At 56.4% G+C, this 13,839-nt stretch overlaps 5 protein-coding genes across 5 annotated transcripts; 3 read left to right on the forward strand and 2 right to left on the reverse strand.

Annotated features, from left to right (window-relative positions):
• Positions 1-153: 153 nt before the first annotated feature.
• On the reverse strand, positions 154-1,905 carry RPN6 (26S proteasome regulatory subunit rpn6; the record flags this gene model as incomplete). Its single annotated transcript, XM_069353717.1, has 11 exons — positions 154-171; positions 232-300; positions 351-441; positions 490-646; positions 686-830; positions 873-1,103; positions 1,144-1,297; positions 1,341-1,476; positions 1,531-1,613; positions 1,660-1,729; positions 1,785-1,905. The coding sequence occupies 11 exons, from the start codon at positions 1,903-1,905 to the stop codon at positions 154-156; spliced, it is 1,275 nt and encodes a 424-aa protein (XP_069208359.1).
• Positions 1,906-4,100: 2,195 nt separating this feature from the next.
• Positions 4,101-6,074, forward strand: Q8F55_005228 (uncharacterized protein; the record flags this gene model as incomplete). Its single annotated transcript, XM_069353718.1, has 9 exons — positions 4,101-4,208; positions 4,263-4,609; positions 4,661-4,684; positions 4,730-5,101; positions 5,138-5,240; positions 5,287-5,512; positions 5,562-5,719; positions 5,768-5,992; positions 6,048-6,074. The coding sequence occupies 9 exons, from the start codon at positions 4,101-4,103 to the stop codon at positions 6,072-6,074; spliced, it is 1,590 nt and encodes a 529-aa protein (XP_069208360.1).
• Positions 6,075-6,397: 323 nt separating this feature from the next.
• On the reverse strand, positions 6,398-7,482 carry Q8F55_005229 (uncharacterized protein; the record flags this gene model as incomplete). Its single annotated transcript, XM_069353719.1, has 5 exons — positions 6,398-6,563; positions 6,613-6,809; positions 6,851-6,968; positions 7,023-7,189; positions 7,240-7,482. 5 exons carry the CDS (start codon positions 7,480-7,482, stop codon positions 6,398-6,400), a joined length of 891 nt encoding a protein of 296 aa, XP_069208361.1.
• Positions 7,483-8,266: 784 nt separating this feature from the next.
• On the forward strand, positions 8,267-10,717 carry Q8F55_005230 (uncharacterized protein; the record flags this gene model as incomplete). Its single annotated transcript, XM_069353720.1, has 8 exons — positions 8,267-8,341; positions 8,384-8,662; positions 8,712-9,272; positions 9,313-9,535; positions 9,579-10,230; positions 10,275-10,455; positions 10,504-10,578; positions 10,625-10,717. The coding sequence occupies 8 exons, from the start codon at positions 8,267-8,269 to the stop codon at positions 10,715-10,717; spliced, it is 2,139 nt and encodes a 712-aa protein (XP_069208362.1).
• A 1,784-nt stretch (positions 10,718-12,501) lies between these two features.
• Positions 12,502-13,081, forward strand: FRP1_2 (ferric-chelate reductase Frp1; the record flags this gene model as incomplete). Its single annotated transcript, XM_069353721.1, has 5 exons — positions 12,502-12,504; positions 12,544-12,747; positions 12,800-12,906; positions 12,955-12,996; positions 13,048-13,081. The coding sequence occupies 5 exons, from the start codon at positions 12,502-12,504 to the stop codon at positions 13,079-13,081; spliced, it is 390 nt and encodes a 129-aa protein (XP_069208363.1).
• Between the last annotated feature and the right edge of the window lie 758 nt (positions 13,082-13,839).

The following is a 13,839-nucleotide window of genomic DNA, read 5'->3' on the forward strand; positions in this document are numbered from 1 at the left end:
AAGTGACTGGCTCACGTGACGAAGGCAACCTCCACAACCTCAGCCTCCACCTCCGTCAGCTCGACAAGCAACGAGCTGACCTCACACAATGCATGTAGGCTATGGAATGCACAATCACGGCGACATGGCTCTCATGGCTCACATATATCTCTTCTACGACAGGCTGGTCGCCTGGTGCATCGCATCAGCCTCTCTCAACAATCCACCCGCCAAGTCAGAAAAAAAACCCACCTTCTCATACAGGGCTTGGATCACGCTGCCCATCTGCTTCATCGTGTCGAGTGCCCCGGAGAGCAAGCCCTACTAGGTCAGCATGCATACATTAGGGGTGTGATCGCTGGAGTGCTCACTTCTCCTTGAGGCTCGTCGAACACCTCCAACGTGCCAGCCTTCTCGTTGAGCACGCCAAAGAAGACTTGGTCGAGGATCATTTGGCTCAGCCTAAGAGCACTCGTAAGCAATGGCTTTGAGGGAATGAAGGGTACGCACTTGAGCTCCACAACATCGCGACCTTGTCCGACCTCGTGAGAGATCCACGAGAGCTCCACTGATGAATACGGCTCAATGACGCGAAGCAGGTTCTGCTCCAGCAGGGTATCATAGAGCGCAGCGAGGTGGGAACGAATCAAGTTGTCCTTTTGAAGCTCTGTAGTCGGGTTAGCGTCGCAATCCTGAGGCTACTTACGGTCCTGGTACTTCTTGAGGGTTGCCTTAAAGAGCTCGAGGCTGCGCTCCTTCTGCGCCTGGGCAGTAGCCTTCATCGCGTCAAGGTCCTTGCCGGCGTAGCGACTCGCTGACTTCATCAGCAGCAGCGAAGTCACATCCTCGGGCTAGAGATGTGTTAGTGATTGATGCAGACGAGGCCAACATACCAGTCCCATCATGATCTTGCACAGCAGCATGTACTTGAGAGAACTCAATGAGCGCGAGTCAGACTCGTCGACTTGAGTGAACCCCTCGAATGCTTCAAAGAAATACGAGTATGCCGTCTTGTAGTCCTTGTCGTCCGCATTAAGGGCTCCGGCCTGCAAATCCAGCTGCGCTTGGAGAAGCGGAGGGCAGTAGATGGAGTTGGCGGTCGTGCGGGCAGACGTCAAGGCAGCCTATATGGTCAGCAATAGGCTCTGAGGCTGTTGCTCCCACCTTGGCCCTAGGAAGGTTTTGAATAGCATGGGCTGCTCGTGATTCGAGCAAGAAGACCTCTGTCAGGATGATCTTGTCGTCCAGTTGCTTCAGCTCCTTCAGCAAATCCTCTGTCATGGAGAGGGCTTTGCGATAGTTCTGCGCATCGATGTATCTTTGAATGTTAGGTGACGCTCAACCTCGTCGCCAGCACTCACAAAGCAACAAGCTTGATTTCCAGGCTCTGGCGCAAGAATACACGCTTTTCGTTCCGAGCCCATTCAATGTTCTCACCTGTGACCTTCATCTGAAGATCACGAGCAGTTGGTGGAAAGTAGTCGATCAAAGTGCGAACTGGGGACGTTGATCAACACGCTTCCCTTTGAACTGACGAGTCTTGACACATACTGAGCTTGGCCGTCTTCGCCTTGGCAATCTGGGACATGAACTGCCGTGACTCGACAACAAGTTCAGCGAGTGATTCGGGCTTGCTGCTCGATGTCAGTAACTTGGGTCCACTAGTCGTTGTGAGCCCACTTTGTGTCACGGAACAGCGCGCCAAGCTTGAGCAGAGCCGTCTCCTGGTCCTTGAGCTCATCCTCATCGTCTTTCAGCATGTCAGCTGCCATAACACGGCTCCAGACACGCCTGCGATTACTCACCTGCCTTCCTGCTCAGAACGGATCGGTACAAGGCCTCGGCTTTCTCTGGAGCCGATTGGCGAAGCGACTCGGCCTCGTTGAGGTCGGTCTCCATACTGTGGTCCTTGGTGTCAACGGCCATTGTGTAAGAAGGGGTGAAGGTAGTGGTGTGCAGTGAGGTGAGGAAGGCAAAGGAAAGAGGTAATGATGATGATGATGCAGCGCGAGCCAGTGACGCCGACGAGGACATTGTCCACAGGTCGCAACGCGCGGCGTCACCGGTGGTAACCATTACGTAAACTATTTCAGTATTTAAATGAGCCCACGGCTTTGGGTGGAGAATTGAAAGGCGCGCAAGTAGGTTGACACACCTTTTGATAATCACGTGACGTGAGGAAGGGGGTCCAGAAGGCGTCCAGCAGGCTACCGCGACTCTGTTCCTCGTAGCAACATGCAACAAGGGAGGTTGCGCGGCCTGCGCGCTGCGCGGTGCATGCATTGACACGTGACCTTGTAAAGCGCGCTGAGTGCAACGACGTGGTGGGAGCAGTACGGAGCTTGGATGTAAGTATACAGTCTGAACCCACGGGAGTCTGAGAAAACCAACAGAAGCCAGGCACAGAGTGAGGGTACAAACTGCGCACTGACTGCCAAGGACTGGCAAGGGGTTTTGAATAGAAAACAATGCTTGGTTGACGACTGGTGGGGGTAGAGGCCGCAAGGGAAACAAGCTCAAGGCTCGACGCGCGCAACCACGCGGCGCGCCGTGGGCCTTGCAGCCTTGCAGCCTGATGCTGCGGGGGGCTAATGACCGCTGATTCAAACTGTAATTACAAGCTGATCAACATCGCGCTAGTGTTTGTTATCAACAACCATAATGGGGCCGGAGTCGGACGCTTGGCGGGCCAAGTCAAAACCATGACTGATACGACGGGCCAATGTGCCCGCTCACGTCGCATGCCGCAAAGGCCCTAACCCTCCCATCACCGCTGCCCCGCCCCGCCCCGCCACCGCCAGATGCCGTGCGCGTCTTGGTCTCTGCCGTCTGCCAGGCTCAAACGATCAAACAGACCCTTTGAACAGCCCGCCGCCGCCATGTGCCCGCGCGGTTGGTTACGCGGTTGCGCGCTTGCTTACTGGGTGGGTGATGCGTGACCGTCGCCCGTCTCCCCCCCCCCCCCGCCACCTTGCAGCATGTCCCTTGGCAACTGGCTAAACAACGCCGGCAACGCCACCCTTTATACAAACGGGCGGATGGGCGGGAGGGCCAACCGGCGGGCGGGCGGTCGCGCGGGCGGGCGGGCGGGCAAGGATACTCTGGCCAAAACGTCGGGCCCCCTCCCTCGTACCAGATCCCTGAGCTTGCGCCGCTGCTGCCGTGTTACCCCAGCCCCAGCTCGCTCACCCGGTCACCCCAGGTGTCGCAGGCTCAGAGGCAAAGCAAAATGCGGCCACCATCCAAAAAGCCAAGCCAGCGAAAGGGCCAGGGGCAACTGCAGCAGCACCAGCAGCGGCGGCGGAGGCGGCGCGCGCGGGAGACACACTGCAACTGCAACACAACACTGGCTGGCAGTTGCATACAACGACCACCCACCCAGCAGCCGCAACCACCACCCACCCCACCCCACCCATAGCCGCCTTTTACGCCGTTTGCACAGCCCTCGCTTTCTCTTTGTCCATACCGCTCAGCGCACCCCCCCGGAACACACGGCACGGCACGCAATACCTACACAGCTTGGGTGTGTGCACTCTCCCTCCCTCTCTACTCGGGTACATTCACGAAGCGTTTCCTTTGATTCCCTCTCATCAACCACACACACAAACACACACTCTGCCCATACCTTCCTTTCCTTTCCCATCAACTAGACGTTCAACCAGTTTCCTCGGCTTCCCTTGGTCTGTTCCGCCCCGCCCACTGTTCGAGCCAGCCGCCACCTGATTCCCCCATCAACGACGCACACACACATACACACACACACACACACACACACCCACACACACACACCAAAGCACTACGGCAATCCCAGAGATCAGCGGTCGTCCCGACGTTATCACCACCAGTTTGACCATCGCTTGCCGCTCAACAGAGGCCGCTTACCGCCATGGCAAGCCCTCCAAGCCCCACTATTGACTACTCAAAGGTGGGCATCGTTGGGTTGTCAGTTCTGCTTGCTCACACAGTGGCAGCAAACAAACCGCCGTTATGGACCCACAGCCTCTTCCGCGCCAGTTCCCTCTACAGCTTCACTGCTTGGCGGGGGGCCGGGTGGAGGTCAACCGCCAGCTGCAGCCGCTGGTGCGCAACGATCTTCCATGCGATCCTCTGTGAGATCTTCCATGGGCCCTCGCAACCCAAGCAGCCAAGCGGCCGGTGACGGATGGGGTTGGAACGATCCTGAAGCAGACGACTACCTCCACAACCCAGACCCAAAGCGTGATCGCAAAGTAAGACTGCTGCCTTTCAGGTCGTCAATGGCGGGGCCATGCTGACAAGGGCAGGATGGCCGCGGAGGGTCGGTGTTCACCGCTCGAGGTGTCATCAACGTGGGGTGCCTCTTCCTTCTGTTCATTTGCTTGCTCACCTTGTTTGCTGGGTACCCCATCATTACCCACTTCACCGAGCCATCTCAGTCCTCCAACGGGGCATACAACCTTGGAGGCATTAACGCCTCAGGACAAGTCCCAGCTATTGTGGGCTTTCCTCCCCTCATCGATCCCGACACTCCTCAGGATGTCTATTCCCGAGTTGGATTCGACAACCACCAGTACAACCTCGTGTTTTCTGACGAGTTTAACAAGGACGGGAGGACCTTCTACCCGGGCGATGACCCTTACTGGACGGCAGTGTGAGCACACGAGTTGACAATATGGGACCAGGCTGGCTGACATTTCATCAGAGACCTCCACTACTGGCCCACTGGGTGAGATACTCATTGACCCGTGCTATCTATATGCTGACGCGCCAGTGACCTGGAGTGGTACGACCCCTCAGCCATCACCACGGAGGGAGGAAATCTGAAGATCACCATGTCGCAACAGCCTCTTCACGACCTCCAGTTCCAGTCAGGCATGCTTCAGTCCTGGAACCAGCTGTGCTTCCAGTACAGCTACTATATGGAAGTCCGCGTCTCTTTGCCGGGCAGCAACAGGATAGCTGGCTTCTGGCCCGGCGTCTGGACCATGGGCAACCTTGGGCGACCTGGATACGGCGCAACGACGGACGGCATCTGGCCCTACACATATGACTCGTGCGATGTCGGTACGGCTCCGAACCAGACCTACAATGGCCTTCCTCGAGCAGCCCTCACGACTGGAACTGATGATGGCTCGCTTTCATTGTACGTTTTGGAGTCGATTTCCACTGACAACCCCAGCCTCCCGGGCCAGCGACTGTCTGCGTGTACTTGCAAGGGAGAAGATCACCCTGGCCCCAACGTTGGGAAAGGAAGGGGAGCTCCAGAGATCGATGTCATTGAGGTGAGATCCGTGCGGTGAATCGAGAAGTGGGGCTAACCTGTCACAGGCTCAAATCTCTGGCACTGTTGGCCAGATGTCCCAGTCGGTTCAAGTTGCTCCCTTTGACGACTTTTATCAGTTCGACAACAGGTCGACCGCGGTTGAGATCTACAACTCGGACGTCACTATTTGGAACACGTACCTCGGTGGTGTTTTCCAACAGGCCGTCTCGGGCCTTACCAGCGTTGATAGCTCTGTGTACCAAGCGACCAGTGGGCGGTTCAACATCTACGGTCAGTGGTGACGACTTCGGGACTCTAAACCATGCTGACGTCGAGATAGGCGTCGAAGTCTTTTCCGATCCCAAGGACAGAAACGCAGGCCACATCACCTGGGTTTCGAGTGGCGTGAAGACTTGGACCATGTACCCATCTGCTGTTGGTCCCAACAGCCGAGTCAACATTGGTCAGCGTTTGGTCTCCGAGGAGCCAATGGCAATGGTGAGTCCCGCTGTCTGACATGTGAGTGGATCCTGACGTATCTTGCAGATCATCAACTTTGGCATGTCCAACGGTTTCCAGTCCGTGGACCTTGGCAATCTCAAATTCCCCGCCGAGATGCTTGTCGACTATGTGCGAGTGTACCAACGCAAGGAAGGTGTGCTTGGGTGCGATCCCTCCGATTACCCGACTGCGGCCTACATTAAGAGGCACCCCGAGGCTTACTCCAACCCCAACCTCACAACTTGGGCACAGGCCGGTAACACGTTCCCTGTCAGTCATGCTCCTTTGCTTCAAACTCCATTCTCATTGCTGACCGACATTGCAGAAAAACAGTTTCCTCGGCCAGTGCTAGTTGACTCCCTTTCCATTCCACATTCCATCTATGTATGCAGAACACTAGCTTCGTCAACACGTCGTGAAGAACAAGTGCGGTGTGTGTGGCGCGAGGTTCTCGCCACGCAATGGTATAATGGTATCCACCTCGAGTACCACCGCCATTCGGACTTGAGTATTCCTTGCGGACTATTGTGAAGGCTGCGCTGCAGGCTCCGCCGCGGGGGCTGGACTCGTGGCCTTGGCTGGCTCGCTGGGGGATGCTGACGTCGGTGCGGGCGAAGACGATGCGAGTCGAGCGTCAAGTGCACGAAGGGCCACAGCTCTGCCACACGTCAGCGGTCAGTTGTATTGGCAGACGTACCTTCGCCGCTCTGCCTCAGCTCTGGCACCACCTGGGCCGGGAAGGACGTTGTATCCACCCGTGTGGGTATCATCCCACGACTGAATGACACCCAAGCGGACTGCAAGGCGGAAAACGTGGCCACAAAGGATGGCAACGTACGGACTGGCCCAGTGTTAGCCGAGGGCCAACTGTTTTCAAACGCAACACTGACCGGATGGGTGGTGGGAACCAATACTGGAAAGCAAACGTCTCGCTGCGGTCGCCGCGGTACTCGCCGTTCTCGGAAAGCTTGAAGAAGCGAAGGTAGATCCACGCAACGAAGAAGCCAAACTGGATCAGGATATAGGGGGAGGGGCCCAGAACGATGACAAGAACGTTGGAGAGGAGCAGATAGAGCCCAGGAATGGTCTGTGTGTCTTAGTTGGCGTTCTCTGTTCGGTTACACCAACCTTCACGCGAGCTTTGAGCACACCGAACAGCTGGATTTGATGTTCGGGGATTATTTGCGTAAACGCGACGAGCAGTCCTGCTTGCAAGCCAGAGAGGCCATGGTATGGAAGTCCAGCACTGGTGCCGGTTAGCCGAGGCTTCGTCCGCAAGACAGGCCAGCATAAAACTTACAATGCAGCATCCGCGCCGAGGACGAAGTACATTATCCACGAGAAGCCAAAGGCAATGACGTTTGAAACGATGATGACGATAAACGAAAACCTCAACAGCTCTCGCATCCCCCAGAGTCGCTCAAGGTATCGACAAGCAAACGGGATGGAGACGAGAGAGACGAGGAGCTGAGGTGGTGGTCAGTAGGCGGTTGAAGCAACATCTAATCAGTGCATACCTCGATCGGGTTGAGTTCGACAAAGCCTGCTGTCAAGAGGGTCCATGGGTATTTCCAGCTCGACTCTGGAAGGAACACGAGCCATGGAAGCTCGTGACCGGGTGTGGGGAGAACGTCGGATCGTGAACGCACGAATGCGGCCAAGACATAGTAGGATAATGAGAAAAGGATGACAAGCGATGCGAGTGTTCGTGTACCCCAAGGGACTGTCTGAAGAAAGGGGAGAAAGGATATGGTCGGCATGCTGGTGAAGGGGATAGTTGAATGGCAAGCAGCAACTGGGAAGTGATGTCAAGCTTTGGCGTTGCGTTGTCGAAGGACCGACAACCTTGGGAGTGCACACTGGCCGGCTGGCTGGTGCAGGCAGTGGCGCGGCGCGTGGGCGGTGAGGCGGCGGCCGGTTTGACGGGCGACGGCCAAGGCTAGCCGTCAACTGAATGGCACACACACCACGCGCCTTGGGGCCTTTCCGCCCATGCCGCCAGGCCGCCTCTATCGTGCCTTCACTACAAGCGGCACCATACCAACATTGTGCAGCCTGCTCGCTGCATTTCATGAACCCAGTCATTTCACGAGCATCTAGCTCTCTCATGCATGCTGCTAGCTTTCGCCCTTTGCGTGCATCCACCACAGCTCCTCGCTTCTCACCTCCACCGCGTCCTCGCAAGAGAGGGACGACGCGTATTCATCATTACGTAAATTAAATTCCACGTGGATGGGAATACCGGCAAAAGGACATGGTGGCACCTTCAAAGTCGCCACCCAAGTACTAGCTAGCTCGCTGCGATGGATCAACACTGGCCATCATCATCATCGTCAACACCATTCAAACCACCGATAGCCATCTCACCCTTCATCGCCATTGTGTCCCCAGCCGCCACTTCTCGGCCCTTGATCTGCTTTGCCAGCGCAGCCTGAGACCATCCTCAACGACACCTGCTGGTCAAGGCGGCGGTTGATCAAGCAACTTGCTTCAGTTTAGGTGCGGGTTGCACCTTCCCTCACGATGCAATCTTCTTCGGCAACCATGTCCCAGGGAGACGATGGTGGCTCAAGCCGTATCAAGCTCTGTAGCGAGGAGGTCAACATCCTGATCTACCTGGTAGGTTGACATGGTTGTTGCAGCACTAACCTTGTCACTCAGTACCTGCTGGAGTCTAACTTCACGCATTCTGCCTTCACGTTGCTCTCCGAGTCGGCACTGCCATCCACATCGTTATTCCAGACCTTCAATCCGTCATATCCAACAACATCCGCACGCAAGGATTCGTCAACAAGAACAAATGGGACGACGAAACCTGCAACTCCTACCAGCGATGCGTTCGGCTCCTCTAGTGGCAAGATCCCGCGTGGGGAACTCATTCGCAAGCTTTGGAAGGCCCTTCGATGGGAAGAAATCGAGCGACATACGGCAGGTGACCCAGTAAGTCTTGGGGGTGAGAACAAGAGAGGCAGTTTCACTGACCTTACAGGAAACTGCATCACTCGCCTGCCGCTCGCCCTTCCACCTGCTCATACCTCATACTTGTTCTGCCGAGGAATCAGCGGATGGGGCTGATGCTGTTGCATCGCCACCCCCATCCAAACGACCGGAGCCGTTTCCGCAGCCAACAGCAACGGCCAAGCCGACAACAGGCCAGGTTGAACTGGAGCGAAGCTCGATACCTGTCGATTCCCAAGGCTCGTCTCCGTTGGCCATCGGCAAAGGCAAGCGCAAGGGCATCGCGGAGACGCCACCCCCTGCGACAAAGGACAGCACCAGAGACGATTCGGTTGGGGATGAACAGGAGAGTGTTACCGCACGGCCAGCCGACAACGAGACGTCCCTCACTCGCGAGAGCGATGGTGGCCCAGCCACGAAGCGCCAACGCGAAGACGAGGACAAGGTCGCAGACCCTGCGACCCGCTCTAAGGCACCCTCATCTCGCTCCAAGACTCAGAGCTCTGGGTCGAAGGCAACCGCTGTTAAGACGATAAGAGGGTTCCCCCCCAGTGAATCTGGAGGCGGTTGTTGGGCGGAGCATCGCGATGCGGTAAGCACCGAGCTCACCAAGCTGAGAGCTGACAGTGCAGGTCACCTGTCTTGCATGGAACCCAAAAGATAAAGATGCGTTGGTCACCGGAAGCAGTGATGGCACAGCAAAGCTGTGGGACTTCCTTGAAACCGAGTCTGCATCAGGGCACGCACTCCAACTCAGCAAGAAGCCGGTCTCCATTGCCCACAAGTCCATTGACAGTGGCAAGAAGGCCGTTACGGCATTGGGGTGGCATCCAGATGGAACCGTGTTTGCTACAGGTATGTGCACATGCTTGTGATGGCACTGCACTGACTCTTGCAGCATCGGACGGTGTTGGCCGACTATTCACTCCGTCTGGCCAGCTTCAAGGTATTTTGACCTATGGAAGAGGAACCATCAACTCTCTTAAGTTTAACCCGTCCGGCAACTCGCTCCTTGCGGCGAAGGACGATTTCACCGTCTGTCTGTTTGTCCTCGATTTCGATTTGAAGTCTCCGAAGCAGCTTAGCTTCGAGGCGCACTCGAAGGAGGTGAACGACGTCGATTGGCTCGACGACGACGTCTTTGCATCTGGGGGTAACGACCACCACATTTTCATCTTCCGCTCCAACGACCGGCGACCTCGATTCACTCTGAAAGGTCATACAGACGACGTCACGAGGGTCAAGTGGTCGCCACCGCAATCGGAAGGGACCGAGCGGCCCCGCCTTCTCGCGTCCGTTTCTGACGATGGCACGATCATGATATGGAAACTGCCACACTACCCTGCCGACCGTGGTACGGTTAGCCGGTCGCTTTCCCCGAGCAAGCAACCGAAAGACCGCGAGACGGACGACGACTTCCTTGTCGTTGCGCCTGGGTCCGAGTATTGCATCAACCGGTTAGCCGTCGTCAATGGTGGTACGGAGAACAAGAGGATGAGCACTCTCGAGTGGTCTCCTTCTAGCCGCGACGGCCGGATGATTGTTGCTGCGTGAGTGAAGACGACCCGGACTTGAAACGACACTGACATCACAGTGGCGGCCAGGACTCCACTGTCAAGCTATTCGACGCCGTGTCTGGCGAGTGCCTGCACGTGCTAGCGGGACTAGAGTCGGGCACAGGCTCCATTGCCTTCTCCCCACTGGGGTTCGGCCGTTCTCTCGGGGTTGTTGCCGGCGGAGGATGGAATGGAAAGCTGGTCGTTTGGGATGTCGAGGTAGGTCCACGCCTGCGGCTTCGCAGAGTCGATTGCTGACGAGCGCAGACTGGTGACATCCTGAAGGAATGCGAAATAGAAGAAGAGCCAGATCGACAATCGGCACGGGACAAGCCAATGATGGTGAGTTCATGGTTGCACACTGGGCGGGTGAGCTGACGATTCGGAGACGGCCATGGCTTGGCGAAATGACGGCCAGCAGCTGGCTCTTGGCCTTCATAACAAGACGCTCCTGTCCCTGTATGTCGGCGGTCTATTGTGACAGCCGCGTCTGTTGCTGCCGTGACATTCATGAATGGCAGGGAAATGTATCATTATGTTCTCTCTAGTACCCAGGCCCAAATGCCTGTTTCGGGGTGGTAAACGACTTGCTGATCGTCGGACGTTTTGGTTGCATGGCGAACCAGAGCCACCTTGTCGATAACGCGCCATCCGAGTGTATTTGGACCGTCTGCGCATGGTAGGAAGTCGAACCGAGATGACGAGTAGGATGCACAGATCCATCGGCTGCCCACTCGAGTGACACGGGCCGCGTTGTGGCAGAGTTGTTCAATGGCGTCGACTTTGCCATCAACAGAGATATCAGTCCGGTCGGCCGCTGGTCCACAAGAAATAGCGTCGGCTGTTGACTTGTCGAGGAGGACATCCCAGCCATCTGGGGGCATATGCTTGAGGAGAGACGGGAGTGAGAGCATATCCATCTCCACCAATGGCACGCCACCGATCGGCGTGTCGCGCAGAACCGAGCTAGCATAGTCCGAGTCTACAACCCGAACGCCACTCCCAAAGTGATGCTGGACATCAATGCCGAGTGACGACGTCCCGCAGCCAAAGTGGAGCAGATTGAGAGGTGGCGTTGCCGGCGGGTGCGGGAGCGACGCCTCGATGACAGGAACGAGGATATCAGATGGAACAAGCCATTCGAACGCTTTCGTTGCAGTCTCTCTGGAAAGCCTGTCCTCCCAATAAACTTTGGATGAGTAGTCGACCGTCATGGTGTGTGCTCCAAGGTGGTAGCAAGATGAAGGAATGTGGACGAGGCCAATACAACTTTTCCCCCAAGGCCGATTTCGGCAATCCACGGTCGCATCCGGTTTGGTTCCGCGTCCGGTCGGCAGCTCCGGAGTCACCCTCCGCCCATCCCCACCAGCTTGAGCTGCCGCCCGCCGAGCACAGCGCCGAGCCCCCCGCAGTCAGCAGCGGCCCCCTCCTGGGCTGGGCCCTTGGCATGTTGGCCAGTGCTGCCCGTACACCATGCAAGTCGGCCAATATCGGACATGCCCCGTCAGGGTTTAAACAAAGACGCAAAGGGACAACTGCAAGACCTCGTGCGACTGCACGCGCCGTGGTTACGAGGATCACGTGACTGGACAACGGATTTATCAGATAAGCCTCGCCCAGTCGGCCGAAACGATTGCGCTGTTGCCATTCTTCCGGCCCTCTTGGCCGTAACGCACCGCGCGCAGCATCAGTGACACGACCTTGGGGACACGCACACAGGGCAATTGAAGCATGGGACGGTCGCACCTCAAACAACACTCGGCCACCACACCATGTCTTCACCTTGAACACCCATTTCTTCAGTCCCACAATGGAACTCGGCAGCGTCGACAGCTTGGGCAACGATAGCTCCTCCAGGCATACCCTGGACAGCCTTCCCATCATGAAACCTAGAAAGTATCACTGGTATGCCAGTCGATACATGTGCGCCATCACCCTTGGCGCTCTCCTTGTTTTGTCCGCCTGTCACTTGACCGTAACCGTCAAGAGGAAACGATCCAAACGGCCAGAACAGTCAAAGTCGCCACCGCTGTCACGAGGGCAGGCTTTCCGGTATGCAGCACAGAACTGGCTGTTTCTTGCTTCATTCCCCAAGTGGATGTATGGACCAGACACGATCGCCGATGGGGTGTGCACAGTCGTCTATTGTGCCCTTCTCTTCTTCTTCTCCATCAACAAATCGAGACGTGAGTTGCAACGACTTCCCGACCCTGACACATTGCAGTAGTTGGCGGTCAAGGAAACCTTGCAAATCAGATGGGAGTCATGGTACGTCTCGCGCGTGGTGGGTCGGTGCTTACAATCCAGGCTTTCAGTCAGCTTCCTCTGATACTACTGCTCGTCGCAAAGAATAATCCGATCACTCTCCTCACGGGCATCACGTACCAGAAGCTAAACTTTCTCCATCGTGCGGCATCAAGAGCTTGTCTTCTCTGCAGCTGGATTCATGCTATTGCATGGACACCGAGGGTATGGGAGAAGGGCCACTTTTCCCATGCGTACCTCATCTCGGTGAGTCCTTCTGTTGCTTTTTCAAACGCCTTGGTTCTGATGAAGTTGAAAGGGTATTATCGCTCTGTTCGCATTCACCATGCTCTGGACAACAAGTCTTCGCATAATCCGTCGGGTGGCATGGGAATTCTTCATCGTCACACACATAATCTTCACATTGTGAGAAGGATCACTGGTGTCTTCGGAGATATGGCTCACTCCTTGCAGGTTGTTTCTCGTCGGGGCCATCTTTCACTGGAAGAAACTGATGTACTGGGTCTGGGTGAGGCTGGCCCCTTAAAGCATAGTCTGATCCCGCAGCCCGCTCTCGCCCTGTGGATCCTTGATCGTCTAATACGAATCATAAGGCTGTACAGCGGCAATCGCGAGCAAGACACCGGTCGCTTGTCCCTTGCAAGGCCAAGTGGCGAGTGTACCATCGAGCTTCTCGAGTGGAATGTCCTTCGTGTCACCATAACGAGGCCAAACATGCACTGGTCGGCGGGGCAGCATGCGTGAGTAGAGGTTCGCAGGGGGGTGGTGCTAAAACCAGCTTCTTGTCAATGCCGACTGTCACTCAGTCGCTGCACGAATCGCACCCGTTCTCCTTCGCCAACGTACCCGACGGCACAAGTAACAGTGCGGTGTTCGTCATCAGAGTCCACGCAGGAGCAACGAAACAGTTGCGCGACTCTATGTCGGAAGTCGTGGAGACGGCGATCCCTCTGTACATCGAGGGCCCATATGGCGCAGTTCACTCCCTACGGCATTGGGAGTCTGTGCTGCTTGTTGCAGGTAGGTCAACCAGGAACACTCGACAGGACAATCCTCTTACACCCTGCAGGTGGCACTGGTGTTACCTTTTGCTTATCACATCTGCACGACCTAGTGAACCGCCAGCCGGGCGAAGACGGGCCGAGGAGGGCACACCTCGTATGGCATGTACGACACCCCGCAGACGTCCTCTGGGTGGTCCCAGTTCTGACCCAGGTGGTAAACCTAAGGAGCAAAAGCCAGACAGAAGTCCTCATCGATGTGTTTGTCACCCGATCGCGACCTCACTCTACCCATGGAAGCGTACCGACATCAACGAATGGTCCCGGAGAAGAGACT

The sequence above is a fragment of the Vanrija albida genome, assembly GCF_041260175.1.
Source record: "Vanrija albida strain AlHP1 chromosome Unknown contig_4, whole genome shotgun sequence".
NCBI lineage: Eukaryota > Fungi > Basidiomycota > Tremellomycetes > Trichosporonales > Trichosporonaceae > Vanrija > Vanrija albida.